This window comes from Rhinopithecus roxellana, chromosome 20, assembly GCF_007565055.1.
Source record: "Rhinopithecus roxellana isolate Shanxi Qingling chromosome 20, ASM756505v1, whole genome shotgun sequence".
NCBI classification, from domain to species: domain Eukaryota; kingdom Metazoa; phylum Chordata; class Mammalia; order Primates; family Cercopithecidae; genus Rhinopithecus; species Rhinopithecus roxellana.
The window spans coordinates 10,223,277-10,244,047 of NC_044568.1; the positions used below are offsets into that span (position 1 = coordinate 10,223,277).

Below are 20,771 nucleotides of genomic sequence, written 5' to 3' on the forward strand. Positions count from 1 at the left end.
AAACTGGCCTTCAAGGTCTACAACTCCAGGGAGGAAGCAGCTGAGGCCCAGCGACAGGCCAGGCTAAAACAGAAGGTACAACTCCAATCCCTGGCCTTGATAGCAGCCCTGAGGCCGGCCGGCTCCAGGAGCTCTCAGAGAGGAGGTACTCCCCGAGCACCACCTGGTGCCTGCTTCAAGTGTGGCAACGAAGGCCACTGGGCCAAGCAGTGCCCCAACCCTAAGGAGCCAACTCGCCCCTGTCCGAGCTGTGGGCAGATGGGCCACTGGAAATCAGACTGGCCCAACCTGAGGACGGTCGCTATGCCTCCACATGACGACCCTCCTCCCGGTACTAGAGGCGTCTTCCAGCTCCTCGACACTGACGAAGATTGAAGAGGCCCAGACTCGGGAACCCCTCTTACTCTCGCCGAGCCCAAGGTTATGCTCCAGGTAGTAGGTAAGTCCATATCGTTTCTTATGGACACAGGGGCTACCTACTCTGTTTTGCCTTCCTTCAGGGGCCCCAGCCATCCCTCCGCTGTCAGGGTCATGGGAATTAATGGCACTCCCTCCGCCTACCGCCAGACTCCTCCTCTGTCTTACCACCTGGATGGCTCCCTCTTCTCGCACTCATTTCTTATCATTCCTTCATGCCCAGTCCCCTTGTTAGGACGAGACCTCCTCTCCAAGTTAGGGGCCTCAGTTCACTTCCGGCCCAACCCCTCCCGGCACCTCATGCTCCTCTTTCCCCTCCTCTCACCTGATAAACCCCACCAGGCTGACACCCCACTCCTGTTTCCGGTCCCCAGTAACCCTAAGGTGTGGGACACCTCCACCCCAATCATTGCCCAGCACCATACTCCAGTCCGCATCGAGCTGAAGGACCCCTCCAAGTTTCCCTCTAGACCCCAGTTCCCTATCTCCCTTGAGCACCAACAGGGACTAAAACCCATCATCATGTGCCTGCTCCAGCAGCATATTCTAGTCCCTGCCAACTCACCATGCAATACTCCTATCCTGCCTGTACAGAAAAGCTCTGGGGCCTACCGCCTCGTGCAGGATCTACGTCTCATCAATGAGGCAGTAGTCCCCACCTTTCCAGTTGTTCCTAACCCATATACACTTCTCTCGCGCATTCCCCCTGATACCACTCATTTTACGGTCCTTGACCTAAAGGATGCCTTCTTCACCATTCCCCTACATCCCGACTGATACTTTCTGTTTGCCTTTACATGGGAAGATCCAGACACTTATATTTCTTCCCAGCTGACTTGGACTGTTTTGCCTCAAGGGTTCTGAGATAGCCCCCATTTTTTCGGACAGGCACTGGCACGGGATGTTGTCCTCTGTCCCCTTACCCACTGCACACTATTGCAATATGTAAATGACTTATTACTATGTAGTCCCTCCTGGGAGAGCTCCCTTGCAGATACTGCTACACTTTTAAATTTTCTTGGCGACCGAGGTTATCGGGTTACCCCGGCCAAGGCTCAGCTTTGCACCCCTTCTGTCGCCTACCTAGGCATACTCCTCACACCCACTACAAAAAGCCTCACGGCAGATAGAATAAGCCTCATTGAAACTCTCCAGCCTCCTCAGGATGCAGAAGAGATCTTGTCCTTCCTAGGACTGGTAGGGTATTTCAGGCATTGGATTCCCAACTTCAGGGTCCTAGCCAAGCCCCTCTACCAGGCTGCCAAAGAAGCGCCCACCAGACTGCTCTCTGACCCCTCATTGGTTGCCAACTCTTTCAAGAAGCTTCAGGACTGTCTCCTTTCTGCCCCTGCTCTCTCTCTCCCCAACCCGCTTCGGCCTTTTCATCTATTCACCGAGGAGCACCAAAAGGTAGCTACTGGCCTCCTAGCCCAGCCGTTTGGATCCACATACCAGGCTGTGGCCTATCTCTCCAAGCAGTTAGACCCCACGGTCCAGGGCTGGCAACCTTGTCTGTGAGCCCTGGCAGCTACCACAGAACTTAACCAAGGAGGCCCTCAAGCTCACCCTAGGACATTCTCTTACTGTCTACTCTTCTCACCAACTGTCAGATCTCATCACACACAAGTGTCTCAGCCACCTCACCCTGTCGTGGCTTCAACAGTTCCACCTGCTATTCATTGAAAACCCTCACATCGGCCGGGCGCGGTGGCTCATGCCTGTAATCCCAGCACTTTGGGAGGCTGAGACGGGCGGATCACGAGGTCAGGAGATCAAGACCATCCTGGCTAACACAGTGAAACCCCGTCTCTACTAAAAAAAATACAAAAAACTAGCCGGGCGTGGTGGCGGGCGCCTGTAGTCCCAGCTACTCGGGAGGCTGAGGCAGGAGAATGGCGTAAACCCGTGAGGCGGAGCTTGCAGTGAGCTGAGATCCAGCCACTGCACACCAGCCCAGGCGACAGAGCAAGACTCCGCCTCAAAAAAAAAAAAAAAGAAAACCCTCACATCACCCTCACCACCTCACCCCCTCTAAACCCTGCTACCCTCTTGCCCACTCCAGGGTGCGATTCCGCCCCTGCACATTCCTGCCCGGAGGTTCTCACCACCTTGCCGCCCGCCCACCTCGGTCTTTCCGAACAGCCATTAGAACACCCAGACCGTACCCTATTCTGTGGACGGGAGTTCCGTCTTAACCCCCGATGGCCGCTGGCAGGCAGCCTACGCTGTCGTAACAGCAACCCAGACGGTCGAAACCAGGCCCTTGCCTTTAGGCACCACCTCCCAGAAGGCTGAACTCACTGCCCTTACTCGTGCCCTACTCCTCTCTGAAGGGCAGAGGGTTAATATCTACACAGACTCTAAATATGCCTACCTTATTACACACACCCACTCCCTTCTCTGGCAAGAGCGTGGGTTCCTTACCACCAAAGGGACGCTAGTAGTCAATGGACCGCTTATAAAGAGGCTGCTTGATGCTCTCCAGGCCCCCAAGGAGGTAGCCATCATCCACTGTAAAAGCCACCAGCATTCTAAGGACCCTGTGTCACAGGTAACAACCTAGATGATTCCACCGCACAGGCCACCGCCCTCACTTCTTCCCCTACCCCAGCGCCTTTACTCTTTCTTTCCCCCACATATTCCCCCGACTACTCTCCCCAGGAACTTCAAACCCTGATGGCCCACCCCAGTGCTACCCAGAGCGAGGATGGGTGGGTGTTCATTGACAGCTGAGTAGCGCTCCCTCAGACTCAGGCAGTGCATATATTGACCGACATACACCGCTCTCTCCACATAGGGCCTAAGGCTATGTATAACTTCCTGGAACCCATCCTTCACCTCCCCTCACTGCAGGCCCAAATTAGGAAGGTACATCAGCAATGTGCCACCTGTTCAGCCGTTAACCCCCAAGGTAGGCTCAGGCACCCAGGGCCCACTCATCAGCTAAGGGGCCACTAGCCAGGGGAAGATTGACAACTTGATTTTACCCACATGCCCCGCCATAAAAAATTCCACTACCTGCTGACCCTGGTTGACACCTTCTCAGGATGGATCGAGGCTTTCCCAACCACCTGAGAAACTGCAGAGGTCGTGGCAACCACTCTCCTAGAGCACATCATCCCCAGGTTTGGTCTCCCCCGGACCATCCAATCAGACAATGGTCCGGCCTTCATTTCTAAACTCACCCAGCAGGTGGTGGTTGCACTCCAGATTACCTGGAAGCTCCACATTCCCTACCATCCACAGTCATCTGGAAAGGTAGAACGCGCAAACAGTCTCCTTAAACTGCATCTAACCAAGCTCACTCTAGAAACCTGCCTCTCGTGGGTGACTCTCCTTCCCTTGGCTCTCACTCGTCTTAGGGCAGCTTGCGGGCCCCCACAGGGCTCAGCCCTTTTGAGCTGCTGTACGGATGCCCATTCCTCTTCCAGGAGCTGCCAGCCCTCTCCCCTCCCTTAGGCTCCTACCTCCCTTACTTAACCCTCCTTCGCGAGCTTCTGAGAAAACACGTGGACCGGTGTCTCCCTGCACCCGCTTTCCCAACCCTTCAGAATCCCGCCGTCATAGCACCTGGAGACCTGGTCCTGGTCAAGCAGCTGCAACCCCGAGCCTTATCTCCACGGTGGGAAGGACCATACACCGTAATCCTCACCACTCCCACCGCTGCCAAGCTCCTTGGTCTTCCCTCCTGGTATCACCTGTCCCAGCTGAAAAAGGCGCCCACCCAACATGATTCCAATTGGACCACTCAGGTTGTTACCCCTACCAAGTTACGACTCATGCACGCAGGTAACGACCCTCTGCCTAACCTTCCTCGGCCACCTAGTCCTCCCGAGTCTAGGTGAGACTTCTGCCCAAACTCCCCCCACTAATCCATTCTGGTGGAGGTTCTACCTTTCCGAGACCTGGACCCAGGGAAATCACATGAGCTCCCTCACCGTAGCCACAGTAGACTGCCAACCCCAGGGGTGCCAAAGCCAAGTAACCTTTAATTTCTCCTCCTTCAACAGTGTGCCCCGTACTTGGCGGCATCTGGCCATTTGTTTCACATATGATCAGACATACGATGCCTGTCAGTCTACTTGGGTTGAAACCAATGGAGGCTGCCCTTACTGCTACTGCAACATTCACTTGGCCATACAGGACACCAAAGAAACCCTCTGGCAGCAGCCCACTTCCTCTGTGCGGCTGACTACGAACCTCAAGTCTACCTTTTTCCTCACCATCCCTGACCCTTGGGACTCGAGGTGGGCATCGGGTTGCGACCTGCCTTTACCGAGGGCACAGTGAGTCTTATCCCGTGGCCCGACTCAGGATCTTTAAGGCCTACATCAGGGTCGTAAGCAGCCTTGTCAGCCTGGCTTCTGACATCAGACAACAGGAGGAAGCCATCTCAGCTCTAGCTGATCCAGGCAGCAAGCCCCAGGACAGCAGCAACCCTTTTTCCTGGCTAACCTTAGTCAGGGAAGGGGCTCAAGTGGTACACATGGCCGGGGTACACAACATCTCTCGCTGTTTCCTGTGTGCAGACTTGAATAAGCCCCCACTGGTTGCGGTACCCTTACCCAGCCCTTTTAACTCTAACCTAACCCTCTCCTCCCCGCTCCACGGCCGGACCCCAGGAGAAGTCCCCTTGTTTCAAGACCCGCTTAGGCAACAATTCCCCTTTTGCTACTCCACACCCAATGCTTCCTGGTGCAACCAGACAGGATCTGCACCTCTAAATCTAACCACCCCTCCAGGTGGTTATTTTTGGTGCAATTCCACCCTGTCAAAAACCCTCCACGCCCCCAACACTGCCCTATGCGTTCCCATCTCCCTAGTCCCCAGCCTCACCCTGTACAGTGAGGCAGAGCTATCCTCCCTCCTGCCCTCTGCCCTCCCCCACCAGGCAAGGGCAGTATTCCTTCCATTGATGATCGGGGTCTCTTTAGCCTCATCCCTCGTAGCCTCCGGCCTAGGAACTGGAGCCCTAACTCATTCTGTCCAGGCCTCTCAGGACCTTTCAGCCCGATTACAGGTAGCAATCAAAGCTTCTGCAGAGTCCTTGGCTTCCCTCCAACGGCAGATCACCTCAGTCGCCCAGGTGGCAGCCCAGAACCGTCAGGCACTCGATCTCTTTACAGCCGATAAGGGCGGCACCTGCATGTTCTCAATGAAGAATGTTGCTACTACATCAATGAATCAGGACTAGTAGAAACCAATCTCCTCACTCTAGAAAAGATTCGGGAAGGGCTCCACCAGAGAAACCTCAGATTGGGGCCCTCATTTGGGTGGTGGCAGTTGTCGATAGCCGTTTGGGTCCTACCCTTTCTTTCTTTTTTTTTTTTTTTTTTTTTTTTGAGATGGAGTCTTGCTCTGTCGCCCAGGCTGGAGTGCAGTGGCCGGATCTCAGCTCACTGCAAGCTCCGCCTCCCGGGTTTAAGCCATTCTTCTGCCTCAGCCTCTGGAGTAGCTGGGACCACAGGCGCCTGCCACCTCGCCTGGCTAGTTTTTTGTATTTTTAGTAGAGACGGGGTTTCACCATGTTAGCCAGGATAGTCTCGATCTCCTGACCTCGTGATCCGCCCGTCTCGGCCTCCCAAAGTGCTGGGATTACAGGCTTGAGCCACCGCGCCCGGTGGGGTCCTACCCTTTCTAAGCCCCTTACTAATCATTGGCTTCTTGCTACTTATAGCTCCCTGTATCCTCCGCTTTGTCCAGGACCGCATAAAGGAAGTCTCCCGGGTCACTGTCAATCAGATGCTACTCCACCCCTATACCTGAGTTCCGACCTCCGAAGAACCCCACAATGACCTATACCAGCAGGAAGCAGCCAGATAAACACGTCACCCCTTTTTCTTATTAGAAAGAGGTCGGAATGTTAGGTAGGGACCTAGACCCAACATGGCGGTACCACCTGACTTGGCGGGCCCCTTGTCGGGACTTTACCCACTGGGACTTCTTGCTAGGACTTTTCAGCGCGCGAAAAGCACCCTGAGCCCGCCAAAACTCCCCGCTCTGCGCAAACTCCTGGACACCTCATTCCTCAGAAACAGAAACCTACAGACCCCGCCTACCTCGCCCTATAAAAGGCTCTGATACCTGCCCTGCGCGCGATTTCCTCAGCCCTCCTCCTAGGGGACCAGTGAACCTCGCCCGCTAGCCAATAAAGGCTACCTCTGTTCTCATCTGCCTCGTGTCTTCTTGCTTGGCTCCCCATTACATTACACTATATAGAATGGTTTTATGTCCCCAGTTCACTGACATCAGGTTTGGCTATGTGGCTTGCTTTAGACCATGAACTTTGAGTGGAAATGACATGTGCCACTTCCACGAGGAAGCTTTAAGAGTCGTCATGGGGTCTGCTACCTTTCCTCTCTTCTGTGTCTGGAGACGAAAAGTTTCAGCTTGAGGCTTTTCCTTCAGACTGGGCTCTGGAATGAAGATAGCATAGAACAGAGCGGTACCACGGAAGACATGGATGTGAGTGAGAAATCAACGTGGTGTTGTGAGTCCCTGAGAGGTGGAGGTTGCTGCTACTGCAGCCTAACTGGATCCCAGCTGATAGATGCAGCCTCCCTGTGGGTTGCGGATGCTCCTCTGTTCAGGTATCCTTTCCCATCACCATGACAACTGACACACCATAATGAGCTATGCTGATGTTAGGAAGTCTCCGCCTTTGCACCTCTTCAGAGTTCTTCACCCTCAGGTCCTAACCAGTGAGCCTATTTTTTTTTTGAGATGGAGTCTTGTTCTGTCGCCAGGCTGGAGGGCAGTAGTACGATCTCGGCTCACTGCAACCTCTGCCTCCTGGGTTTAAGCAAATATCGTGCTTCAGCCTCCTGAGAAGGTCTCGAACTCCTCACCTCTGGCCATCCTCCTGCTTTGGCCTCCTAAAGTGCTGGGATTACAGGCATGAACCACCACACCCAGCGAAGCCGAGTCTTCTTGATTCTTGCTGGCATTTGGCAACTAGTAGCAGCTGCTCACAGGAATTGTAAAAATATCTGGTGGCGCCCAGACCTTCTAGCATCAACATGGTGCCTAGTAAATATCAATCTCACATGCATCCTGAGATGCATTAAAAAGAAGCTGTCCAGGCAGGGCGTGGTGGCTCACGCCTGTAATCCCAGCACTTTGGGAGGCCAAGGGGGCGGATCACCTGAGGTTAGGAGTTTGAGACCAGCCTAGTCAACATGGTGGAACCCCATCTCTACTTAAAAAAAAAAAAAAAAAGGCCAGGCATGGTGGCTCACGCCTGTAATCCCAGCACTTTGGGAGGCTGAGGCGGGAGAATCACAAGGTCAGGAGATCGAGACCATCCTGGCTAACATGGTGAAACCCCATCTCTACTAAAAAATACAAAAAATTAGTCGAGTGCGGTGGTGGGTGCCTGTAGTCCCAGCTACCCAGGAGGCTGAGGCAGGAGAATGGTGTGAACCCGGGAGGCGGAGCTTGCTGTGAGCCGAGATCACACCACTGCACTCCAGCCTGGGCCGCAGAGCCAGACTCCGTCTCAAAAACAAAAGAAAAAAACAACAACAAAATTAGCCAGGTGTGACGGTGTACGCCTGAAATCCCAGCTACTTGGGAGGCTGAGGCAGGAGAATTGCTTGAACCCTGGAAGCAGAGGTTGCAGTGAACTGAGATCATGTCACTGCACTCCAGCCTGGGCGACAAGAGCAAAACTCCATCTCAAACACAAAACAAAACAAAAAGAATCATAATAGTAAGTGAAAATTCTGAATTAGTTTGTGTATGTGTATTGCTGCATATAACAGAGACCCAAATTAACTGTGACTTAAATAGTTTTTTTTTTTTTTGAGATGGAGTCTCGCTGTATCACCCAGGCTGTAGTGCAGTGGTGTGATCTTGGCTCACTGCAAGCTCCGCCTCCCGGGTTCATGCCATTCTCCTGCCTCAGCCTCCTGAGTAGCTGGGACCACAGGTGCCTGCCATCATGCCCGACTAGTTTTTTTGTAGTTTTAGTAGAGATGGGGTTTCACCGTGTTAGCCAGGATGGTCTCCATCTCCTGACCTCGTGATCCACTCGCCTGGGCCTCCCAAAGTGCTGGATTATAAGTGTGAGCCACCACACCTGGCCTGAAGACATATTTTCTATAAGGAAATGGGTAGATTTTAATGAACAATACCCCTTTCGTGGGCAGATTCCTAAGTCCCAGGCTCTCACAAGGGGTCCGTGGGGCTGGAGATGCCAGCTCCCGACTGCCAGAGGCACTGCTCCTCCAGGGCCACCTCAGCCCACTTTTGATCACTAAGAATCCCAAGAAGGGCACAGAGAATTTCCTTTCTTACTGCCCATGGAACCTGTTGTCACTAGACATCCTGAAACATACTTTGGGAAACTGTGTCCAAAGACCCTTCTAGTTTCAAATCTGTGGATCCAGGGGTCTCCGCTGAACATTATCTGATGCCCAAACTCCCACCCATTCACTCCTAACCAGAACACAGAAGACGACCTGGTGCCAAAATGAAAGCTTTAATGAGTGTTACTCCTAGACAGTCACGTCTCAGCTGCTGCCAGCCTCCATTGTCCCAGCTCTCTTAGCTGGGCGACAAGTTAGCTAGTTGCTGAGGGGTAGGGATCTGGAGTCTAAAGAGCAGAGCCAGGCAAAAGGAGGTACAGGAAGCCCCCAATGGGGGCTGGGTTCCTGGAGTGTGGTGCTGGGGGTCATGGGTTTCAGGCCGGCCCCTCTTCAGGTATTCCTAGCAAAGCCGCCAGGGGCTCCAGGGGTGTGGGGGTCCCCATGGGCACAGGGTGGGTACGTTCGTGCTTGCGCAGGTCGCTGGCACTCAAGAAGGCCTTGGGACAATGGGGGCAGGTGTAGGGGCGCACTGAGCTATGAGTGCGGCTGTGTTTCCGCAGCCCAGCTCGGTCAGAGAAGCTCTTGCCGCACTGGGTGCAGGGGAAGGGCCGGAGCTCCGGGTGTGAGCGCTCGTGCCGACGCAGCAGTGTCATTGTGGAGAAGGTCTCCTTGCACTCTCGGCACACAAACTGGGGGGGCTTCTCATCAGCCTCCTCACCCCCCACCTCGCCTGCCCCTTCCAGGGGACCAGGAGCCTCCCGGACGCCGGCATCTTGGCATTCTACATGCTCCACCGTCATGCCCACCACCTGCCACTGTGTGGCCATCACACCACCTGACTCCGGGGGCAGCCCTAGCAGCCCTGCTGGAGGGTCCCCTAGCCCCGTTCCTGCTGCTGGGGTGGCTGAGCCCTCGCCTGCCACACCCACAGGCAGCGCCAACCCCACCACCAGCTCCTGTGCAGGGGGCGCCCCCGCGGCCTCATTGCTTCGATGGGTCCGCTCGTGCTTCCTCAGGCTCGATGACACCACAAAGGACTTTCCGCACGCGTTACAGTGGAAGGGGCGCTCCCCCGAGTGCACCCGGCTGTGCTTCGTGAGGCTGGCACGCTCGGCAAAGGCTCGTCCGCACTCCTCGCAGCGGAAGGGCCGCTGGCCAGAGTGCACCAGCGCGTGCCGCTTGAGATCCCAGGACGCCACGAACGTCTTGTCACACTGCAGGCACTTGAATGGCCGGTCGCCCGTGTGCACGCGCCGGTGCATGGCCAGGTCAGCCGGCTGCCGGAAGTCCTTGCCGCACTTCTCGCAGTGGTATGGCTTCACCCCCTCATGCGCGCGCTGGTGGCGCCGGAAGCTCGAGGGGTCGGAGAACATGCGGCCGCAGCGCGGGCACAGGAAGGGCTTCTCCCCCGAGTGTGTGCGCTCATGGCTCTGGTAGGAACTGAGCTGCGTGAAGCCCTTGCCGCAGGCCGGGCAGCGGTAGGGCTTCTGTGCTGCGTGGATGCGCTGGTGGCACGTGAGAGAGGATGAGCGGGAGAAGCTCTTCCCGCACTCGGAGCAGAGGAAGGGGCGCTCGCCGGTGTGGGACCTGCAAGTGGAGGACTCGGCATGAAGGCGACAGACCCCATAACCTGACCCCACTGCCTGTCTGGGCTGTACTTTAGGGGTTCCCCAACCATCCGTGGGGGCCTAGGCTTAATCCCCTAAGAGCCACATTGCTGCACCCCAGAGAAAGAAGCCTTCAGGCTGGCTGGGTGTCTATTCCAAAGACCCGTCTCTGCACATTAAAGACCAAGATATGGGCCGGGCACGGTGGCTCATGCCTGTAATTCCAGCACTTTGGGAGGCTGAGGCCGGCGGATCACGAGGTCAGGAGATTGAGACCATCCTGGCTAACATGGTGAAATCCAGTCTCTACTAAAAATACAAAAAATTAGTCGGCCGTGGTGGCAGGCGCCTGTAGTTCCAGTTACTCGAGAGGCTGAGGCAGGAGAATGGCGTGAACCCGGGAGGCGGAGCTTGCAGTGAACCAAGATCCTGCTACTGCACTCCAGCCTGGACGGCAGAGCAAGACTCCATCTCAAGAAAAAAAAAAAAAAAAAAAAAAAAAGACCAAGATAATGGGCAGGTGCGGTGGCTCACGCCCCTAATCCCAGCACTGTGGGAGGCCGAGACAGGCGGATCACCTGAGGTCGGGAGTTCAAGACCAGCCTGACCAACACGGAGAAACCCCATCTTTACTAAAAATACAAAATTAGCCGGGCATGGTGGCGCATGCCTGTAATCCCAGCTACTCGGGAGGCTGAGGCAGGAGAATCGCTTGAATCCGTGAGGCAGAGGTTGCGGTGAGCCAAGATCACACCATTGCACTCCAGCCTGGGCAACAAGAGCAAGACTCCGTCTCAAAAAACAAACAAACAAAACCCCTCAAAAACCAAGATATGCGTCCCCTGCCTTTTTTTTTTTTTTTTTCCTGTTCCCCAGGCTGGAATAGAGTGGCCTGATCATGGCTCACTGCAGCCTCGACCTCCTGGGCTCAGGCCATCCTCCCACCTTAGCCTCCCAAGTACCCGGGACTAGAAGTGTACATCCCCACGCTTGGGTAATTTTTTAATTTTTATAGAGACAAGGCTTGCTATGTTGCCCAGGCTGGTCTTGAACTCTTGGGCTCAAGTGATCCTCCTGCCTCAGCCTCCCAAAGGGTTGGAATTATAGGCGTGAGCTATTGTACCCAGCCAAGAAACGTGTCATTAATGTAGAGGCTGAGAAAAAAAAAATGACCTAGACAAACCCAGCCCCACTCACACCTCCTGGTCTCCACCAAAGACCCTCAGAACTGCCCAACTCCAAACCCCACCCTTTCCAGCTGGCCTGGAACGGAGGCCAATCTGACCCAATCCCATTATCAGGGCTCTACCTCAAGGCGGTCGCCACCTCTGCCCAATCACGGGCATCAATTTCTCCCACATGCCTAGCCCCTCCCCTTGGATCTGCCCCACCCACCTTCCCACTGGCTCACTTTACCCTGAGACTCAACCCCAGGCCCCATTGGCTGCAGCAACGCTGTCGCCCCGCCCCGGAAGGCACCCTCACCGCTCATGGTTGCGGAGGTCTTTTAGCTCAGCGTAGGCTTTGCCGCAACGCTCACAGCTGTAGGGCCGCAGGCCAGCGTGAGTACGCCGGTGCTTGCGGAACACTGAAGGGTCAGCAAAGCTCTTGCCGCAGTCAGCGCAGGCATAGGGCCGCTCGCCCGTGTGGCCGCGCTGGTGGATCTTGAGCTTGGAGAGTGCGCCATAGGCCTTGGGGCAGTGCGCACAGCGGAAGGGCAGTTCGCCAGCGTGGGAGGCCAGGTGCACGCGCAGGCACACGGGCTGCATGAAGCGGCGGCCGCACTCGGGGCACGGAAAAGGCTTCTCTCCCGTGTGGCTGCGCCCGTGGCTGCGCAGCTCGGGTGCCGTCTTGTAGGCCTTGGGGCACAGCGGACACGCATAGGGCCTAGGCTTAGCCGCAGAGCCTGACACCTTGTCCCCACTGGCTTCCTCTGCCTTAGCTTCTGTCTCCGGCTTTGGCTTCAGCTCAGCCACCTCCTCAGAGCAGTCTGCTGGCCCGTGTGTGGCAGCATGGCGCGCTGCCCTGGGTGCATTTGGAAATGTCTTGGTACAGGACAGGCACTTGTAGCGGCGGCCAGAGCGCTTGTAGCCGGGGGCTGGGGACCGGGCCTCTGCAGCCTCCACTTCCATGGCCTTGGTGAATGGAGTTTCCCTGCAAGAGAAGCAAAGTTAGACCAAAGCCACATACCTTCGCCACTCTTCAAGGCCTCAGAGAGAACCCTATCTCATCTGCATTTCTCACCTCGGAACCCCCACATCCTTCCTGCCCAGCATTCCTGGCTCTGACACCCTGTGTTCGTTTCCTCCCTGAACTGCTCATTGAAGAAAGGAGTTGGACCAAGTGACCGTAGAGCCACTAAGAAAGGAGGCTGGGGGTCACAAAAGATTCACCTATACTTCCCTCCTCAACCTCCAGGCTTTTCCCAACACTGTGGCATTCCCAGAGGTCCAGGTTCCATCTGTCTCACCATCTTCCTTCTTCAGCTCAGTGTCCAAGAACTATGCCAGGACGAAGAGTGTACCCAGACGTGGGCCTAGCCTGAAGGTCTCCAAGCGCCCAGAAAAGACAGACCTGGGACCAGAAAAGCCAATGGGCTAAATCTAGTAGCTGGCACTGTCTGGAAGTGACAGGTCCCCAGCATCTGTGTTTTCTTTCCTCCTCTGAATGGTTAGCCCCTCAGAGACAGCAACTGTTCACACAGAATGCTGCTCTTGCACAGCTGTATGGGCCTCCGCCCCAGACTGGAATCTGTCCACCCTCTGCTCTGGAATCCCTGTTGGCCTGTTCCCACAACTCTGGTAATGGAGAATCACTCTCAAGGCAGCCTGAGCCATTGCTAGCAGCTAGAAGCCTGTTTCTGAGTCATAACTGATGTACCTGATCTAACGTGGCCTCCTGGCATACCAGCTCTACTTTCTGGTCCAGAACCCAGATGCCCTCCACCCAGATGCTCCTGGGGATCATGGCTGGGAGGAAACAGGATTAACGGCTGTATTAGTCTTAACACCAGCTCATCCTCCCTGGGTGATGAAGGGAAGAGGATTAGGGCAGATCCACTTAAGGAGTGCTCAGCAGCTGCTGCTGGGGGAAGGGGTCTGAGGAGTGGGGGCTGCAGGGAGCCAGGTGTGCCCAGAGGCTAGGAGGCCTATGTTCTACTTCCAGCCCCGTGGATTACTATGAGACCTCAGTGAAATGAGTGTTGTTTATAGGCCTATTTCCTCATCTGGACACCTTAGAGGTTGGTGGCTTCTAAGTTATGACACTGGGGTTGAGGAGGAGGAGGAAACTGAGCTGAGCCACGAGGGTGCTAGGGGAAATACAGAGACTCGGCCCCTTATGGCAGGAAAAGGTGGGAGAAACAGCTTACCTGGTTGACCCAGGGAGGACACAGGAGCCCCTGAGGATGGCAAGGGCCACATCCTTAGAGTCAGCACCCTTCTGCCTGAAGTCCCGGCCTCAGGCCTGCACGCTGCCCTCCCTCCCCAACCCCATGCAGCCGGTCTTCTCCCAGAAGTACTGTATGATGTTTCCTATTCCCTGCTCAAGAACTTTCCATGGCTTCCACCATACCATGCAAATCCCCAGGTCCTTCCTGCTTGTTCCAAATCTGACAAGTCCTTCACTGGAGCCCCACTTCCACCAGGAGGCTCCTCAAGCATCTCCCCTTTGGGTTTGGCCCCAATCCCACAAAACTCCATTCTAATCTCACTTGGTTATTTCACTTTTCCCGCTAAATCCTGGGGCTTAGCCAGGTGTGGTGGCATGCGCCTGAAGTCCCAGCTACATGGGAGGCTGAGGCAGGAGGATCCTTTGAGCCCAGGAGTTCGAGGCTGCAGTGAACTATGATCGTACCACTGCACTCTAGCCTGGGCAACCTGGCGAGACCCCATCTCTACTAAAAATAAAAATTAGCCAGGTGTGGTGGCATGTGCCTATAGTCCTGCCTACTTGAGAGGCTGGGGTGGGAGGACTGCTTGAGCCCAGAAGTTCAAGACTGCACCACTACACTCCAGCCTAGGAGACGGGGCAAGACACTGAATCAATCAATCAATCAATCAATCAATCCTGGGGCTTGAAGATGAGTTAAAGGGATTGAATTCTAACCTTCCTGATGACTTGAATTCTTCCTACAGTTTCCAAAGGATCCCTCCCTATTTCTGGATGAGGTACTCACTACCTCTCTTCCAGATGGTTTCTGGAGAGTCTGCCTGATAAAGTTCCTCCTTAAAAAAAATGATAGCTCGGGCCAGGTTCAGTGGCTCACACCTGTAATCCTAGCACTTTGGGAGACCAAGGCGGGTGGATTGCTTGAGTCCAGGAGTTCAAGACAATGCAGGTGGATCCCTTGAGCCCAGGAGTTCAAGACCAGCCTGGGCGATATAGCAAAATCCCATTTCTACAAAAAATACAAAAATCAGCCAGGCATGGTGGTGCATGCCTGTACTCCCAGCTACTCAGAAGGCTAAGGTAGGAGGAATGCTTGAGCCCAAACAGATAGAGGTTGCAGTAAGCCAAGATCGTGCCACTGCACTCCAGCCTGGCAACAGAGTGAGACTCCATCTCAAAAAATAAAAAATAAAAATAAAAAAATAAAAAAGATAGCGCACATTTACTGAGCACTTGCCAAATACCAGGCAGTATCCTAAACTCCTTATGTGTATTAGCTCGCTTACCCTTCATGGCAACCCCATGAGGAAAGTTCTATTATTCCATTTTCACAGATAAGGGAACCGAGGTCCAGAGAAATGGTTCAGTATTTTGTTAAGTGCCCAGTCCCTGAAGCCAAACTGTCTGGCTTCAAATATTGCCTCCATCACTTCCCAGCTGATGTGACCTTGTGTAATGTACTGCATGTCTCAGAACCTCAGTTTTCTAATCTGAAAAATGGAGGTAATGATAGTACTTACCTGACAGGGTTGCGTGAGGAATGAATGAGTCAAGAATAATTACTGTCCTCAATTATCAGAGTCTTCTCAGAGCCAGACACATTGCTGGGTGTGCTAGTTTATTTAATTTAATGTCTTATAGCTTCCTGAGATAGGAATTCCTGTCCCTACTTTACAGAGGAATAAATTGAGGTTCCAAGCGTTAAGTGACTTGCCCATGGTCCCTCAATGGGTAACCTAAGCAGCTGGGACTTCAGTCCAGGTGTTTAATTTGCCTTAAGTTGCTGGGGTCTTGCTCAGTGGTCTGGGGCCTCTTAGGCTTGTCTGCTGCCTTGGCCAGCCCCGCAGTGACCAGAACCCTGGGCTCAGGTCATACCTGTGTCTTCTCTCATCCTTGCAGAACTGCCTTGAGACCCTGTCCGGCACCCTTTATGTCTCTGCTTCCCTCTCAGAGGGCTTGACCCAGTGGTTCTGAGCTCTGGCCCTTCTACTGCCTCTTGCCAGCTCTGGGTCTCAGCCTCCCTATCTGTGAGTCAGACACCAGGTAGTTGGAGGGGCAAATCCCTCCTGCCACAGCACTTCCCAGGGGAAAAGGTAGGGGAGTGCCAGGTTGGTCTCAGCATGTGCCCAGCTACACAAAGAGGCCAGGTAGGTTTCTAACATCCCACCATTAAACATATGTGTGTGTGTGTGTGTATCTATCTATCTATCTATCTATCTATCTATCTATCTATCTATCTATATTTTTTTAAAGAGCTTGAGGTAGGCCTCAGGAATCTGTATTTTAAATACACTCTGGATCATTCCAGCCAATACTTTCATTTGTTTGGTTTTGAAACATGGTCTCACTCTGTCGCTCAGGCTGGAGTGCAGTGGTGCAATCATGGCTCACTGCAGCCTTGACTTCCCAGACTCAAGCAATCCTCCCATTTCAGCCTCCCAAGTAGCTGGGACTACAGGCATGCACCACCATGCCTGGCTAATTTTTATTTTATTTTTAGTAGAGATGAAGTCTTGCTATGTTGCCTGGGCTGGTCTAGAACGCCTGAGTTCAAGTGATCCTCCCACCTCAGCCTCCCAAAGCGCTGGGATTATAGGTGTGAGCCACCATGCCTGGCCCAACCAATACTTAAGAACCAAACACACATCCTTAGGTCTCCACAAGCTCTTAGGAGAGGAGCATTTTAAATGTTCACTACACCTCTTTTTCAGATATTGAGATTAAGGCCCCCACAAAGGAAAAAACATACACAAGGACATACAGCTGGTCAAGGAGCCAGACTTAAACCCAAGTCTCCAGGCTCCTGGGCAGGACTCTCAACCACTCTCCATTCTCTCCCCCAGGTTGAATCATGAGACTTCCCACTGCTCCCAGGAAAAAGACCCATATCTTTTCCATGGCCAGCATAGCCCCAAACCATCTAAATCCTGCCTACCTGGGCAGATCACTTGAGGCCAGGAGTTTGAGATCAGCCTGGCCAACATGGCGAAACCCCATCTCTACTAAAAATACACACACACACACACACACACACACACACACACACAACCCTGCCTACCTCACCTCCCACTCCTCTCCCTGGCCCACTGGGCTCTACCCACAGAGGCCCCCTTTCTTCTCCTCAAAGAGCTAAATTCCTTCCCACCTCAGGGCCGTGGTGCTAGCAGTTCCCTCTGTCTGAGCCACTCTTCTCCCAGGATCTTTGTGTAGCTGTCTTTTTGTTTTATTTGGATCTCAGCTCCCAGTCACCTCCTCAAAAAGAGCTTTCTTGACCACCTTTCCTTCCCCCGCCTTTTAATATTTCTAATTTTTTCCTTTTTTAACCAACCAAGGAGCATTGAATGACTACCTTTCCCAATGCTATCTTTACCCTGATAATCGCCTTCTGTCTACTCCTCTCTTTTTTTTGACAGAATTTCACGATTATCTATCAAGCAATTCTCCTGCCTCAGCCTCCTAAGTAGCTGGGACTACAGGTGCCTGCCACCACGCCTGGCTAATTTTTGTATTTTTAGTAGAGATGGAGTTTCACCATGTTGGCCAGGCTGGTCTTGAACTCCTGACCTCCACTGATCCACGGCCTTCGCTTCCCAGAGTGCTGGGATTACAGGCATGAGTCACTGTACCTGGCTTATTTTTATTTATTTTATTATTTATTATTATTATTTTTTGAGACAGAGCCTCACTCTGTTGCCCAGGCTGAAGTGCAATGGCACCATGTCGGCTCACTGCAACCTCTGCCTCCCGGGTTCAAGCAATTCTCCTGCCTCAGTCTTCCAAGTATTTGGGATTACAGGCGCCCGCCACCAAAGTCAGCTAATTTTTTGTATTTTTAGTAGAGATGGGGTTTCGCCATGTTGGCCAGGCTGGTCTGGAACTCTTGACCCCAGGTGATTCACCCGCCTTGGCCTCCCAAAGAGATGGGATTACAGGTTTGAGCCACCATGCCCCACCTATTTATTTTAATTTATTTATTTTCTTTGAGAGAAAGTTTTTGTTGCCTAGGCTGGAATGCAGTGGCTGGATCTCAGCTCACTGCAACCTCCACCTCCTGGATTCAAGTGATTCTCCAGCCTCAGCTGCCCGAGTAGCTGGGATTACGGGCGAAAGCCATCACACCTGGCAAACTTGTGTATTTTTAGTAGAGACAGGGTGTCACCATGTTGGCCAGGCTGGTCTCGAACTCCTGGCCTCAAGTGATCTGCCCGCCTTGGCCTCCCAAAGTGCTGGGATTACAGGTGTGAGACACCGTCCTGGTCTTATTTTATTTAGAGATCAGGTCTCACTCTGTCACCCTGGAGTGCAGTGGCTCAATCATAGCTCACTTCAGCCTGGAACTCCTGCACTCAAGCAATCCTCCTGAGTAGCTAGGACTACAGGCACCCACCACCACACCTGGCTAATTTATTAAAAATTCTTTGTATGTAGAGATAGAGGTCTCACTATGCCGCCCACACTGGTCTCAAGAACTCCTGGCTTCAGGTGGTCCTCCACTTCGGCTTCCTAAAGTGCTGTGATTACAGGCATGAGCCACAGCGACCAGCCCCCTCCTCTCTAATTTCCTATATGGTGTCATCTGGACAATACTCCTTGCAAGGTTACCATGGACAAGGTATCATTCTAAGCAGTTTGTGCATAATACTCAACTACTCAAGCCAATTCCACAACTGCCTAGAAGTTCGTTAGGAGTGAATGTTTGTGTTCCCTGTCCGTTCATATATTCAAATTCTAACTCTCATTGTGATTGTATTTGGAGATAAGGCCTTTATGGAAGTAATTAAAGTGGAATGACATCATAAGGGTGTGACCCTGGTCCAACAGGATTAGTGTTCTTATGAGAAGTGACACCACAAAGAAACAAGCTAACTAGTCACGGTCCCAGCCAGTGTTCAAATCCCAGACACCTGCTCTCTGAGCCCTGACTATTGCTTTGCTAGCATTACACATCTTATGGTTTGGCTGTTAATTCTCCATCCCCAGCACCAGAGTCCAGGCTGGCAAAGAGCTAGGAAACTGATTATCTGCATCGTCTACACCCAGAACCGTGTGTGGTGACCCAAAACAAATGGAAGGAATCAACCTCAGATGAAATTTGAACCCAGGTCTGTAGCCTCTGCCTCCTGCACAGTAGGAGTTTGTGAGAATGTCCACCAATAACTGTTTATTAACTGAATTCTTCCACCTTTCCAAGTCCACAAGGCCCAACTACTGCCCCAATATACCACAGTGGGCTCCCTGTCGTGGCGATGAAGCCTTGCTTTGCCTCACTACTGGCTTAGGAACCGGATGAAGTTCTATTGTCTCACTAGGCAAGCAGAGATTCAATTTCCAAAAATCCTAGGCTAGGATCCTGGGGCAGGGATGAGGAGAAAAAGGAGGCACCTCAATCTTCCCATCTCTAAACAAGCAGTCACCACACAGGCCTCACGGCCAGGAGTGATCTAGTGAGCAGATGAACCCTGCAGAAATGAGCGCTAATCATCTCCTAGGCCGCCAACCCGGCCAGTTCACAACCTGATCCCAACCTACTTTTCCAGCCTCAGCTCCAGCGACAGTCCTCCTCCCGGCAGCGACCGAACCTCCAGCCACAATTCTCAACCCTCCGCCTCTAGATGCAGTTTTCTGGGCTCGGGAGCCCTTGCCTGCCTTCTCCAACGGGAAAGCCCCTTTACATTCTTCAAGAACCCCCTTCCCCAGTGCCCTCAGGAATACTTAATGGCAGTAGAGAGGTAAGGGCCCCACGCCGCTCTGGGCCTCAGTTTCCTCATCAGTAAAATGGGGTCCCTGATGTTTGTGGGAGTTTGAAGGGCGGTGGGGCCTACGAAGCGCGCCGAGGAGCCGAGAGTTGCAGAAACCCGGAGCTCCTCGCTCCTCGCAACCGTCTGTACGCGGCGCCCCCGCCAGCCAGGCAGTCCCTGGAGGGCAGGACCCTGGGTTGACTTGTGTCGTTTTGAGCCTCGGAAAACGTGGCCTCGGAGGACGTGGCAACCAGGACTGAACGAAGGATGAGGGGATGAACAAATGAATGGACGGAGGGCCGAATGCGGGACAAAGGCTTGCAAGATGGCGTTCTCTAGGACCGCGAGAGTGGTGGCCCGGCCTCGGCCGGGGAGGGGGCCGCCGGCGCCGGGGACCTTGCAGCGCGGGCCGCGCGGCCGGGACAAAAGCCCGCAACATGGCGGGCTCTAGGACCCCCGGGCCCGCACCGCGCCGGGAACGACAGCCGCGCGGGCCGAGCCTGGGTGTCCGCAGCCCAGAACCGCGGAGACAGTCGGCGGGTTCTAGGACCTGCTGGGCCCGCAATGCGCCCAGGGCCGCTCACCGCCCGCCCCGCCCGCGCTGGACCAACCCAGCCCGCCCTCGGCGCCCGCAGGGAAACTGAGGCCAGCTCGGATTGCGGCCGCGTGGGGTCTGCCCGGGGCCCTCGCGGCTTCCCGCCGGCGTTTTCTACCTGATGAGACTTGGGCTGACTCCGTGCTGTCGGCGTCGGCTCCTCGCACTGACGGAGCCCGGATCCTGCCACAGAGGGGCCGGCGCTAGGACCCAGCGGGGGGCGGGGAGGCGGGACCGGTGGCCCGGCGAGCGGAAGTGAGGGACCTTTCTCAGCTAGGAAGGAAGGGAAAGTTCCCGGGGAACCTCCAGCCTATGGCGGTAGAGAAGCATCTTGCAAGAGGTCTCTGTGGGTGCTGAGGCAAGGGGACGCAGGGCAGGCTGACGGTATACGCCGGCCTCGTGTTAGTCTGGGGCCAGGTCACCGGCAATGTCTTCAAGAACCAGAAGGTGGGAGGACAAAAAGGCCATGCTCAAGCTCTGCAGAACCTAAGTCCGCTTATATTCCACAACATTTCCTTTAATAGCAACCAGTGGATTTCACGAAGTTTTCTCCATCTGCCTTAGGAAAAGTCTTCCAGGGAGCCCCACGAAAAGTGTCACCAAAGTACTGTGGCCAGGGCTGCAGAATCTTTTTCTCTCTTCTGCGCCTATTCAATATGCACCGGAATGATACTAGCTGCTCTTGCCGGAAGTGTGGCTAGCGTAGCGCGCAAAG

General features: G+C 54.0%; 1 protein-coding gene across 2 annotated transcripts; it reads right to left on the minus strand.

The window, feature by feature from the left end:
* Positions 1-8,883: 8,883 nt before the first annotated feature.
* On the minus strand, positions 8,884-20,755 carry ZNF668 (zinc finger protein 668). 2 transcript variants are annotated; one of them, XM_010362246.2, is made up of 3 exons: positions 20,175-20,755; positions 11,819-12,487; positions 8,884-10,313 (listed from the first exon to the last, which is right to left on the minus strand). In XM_010362246.2, exons 2-3 carry the CDS (start codon positions 12,463-12,465, stop codon positions 9,101-9,103), a joined length of 1,860 nt encoding a protein of 619 aa, XP_010360548.1. In that variant the 5' UTR covers positions 12,466-12,487; positions 20,175-20,755; the 3' UTR covers positions 8,884-9,100. The 2 variants fall into 2 exon arrangements, with proteins under 2 accessions (XP_010360548.1, XP_030781474.1); XM_030925614.1 differs by lacking the exon at positions 20,175-20,755 and adding an exon at positions 13,214-14,163.
* Between the last annotated feature and the right edge of the window lie 16 nt (positions 20,756-20,771).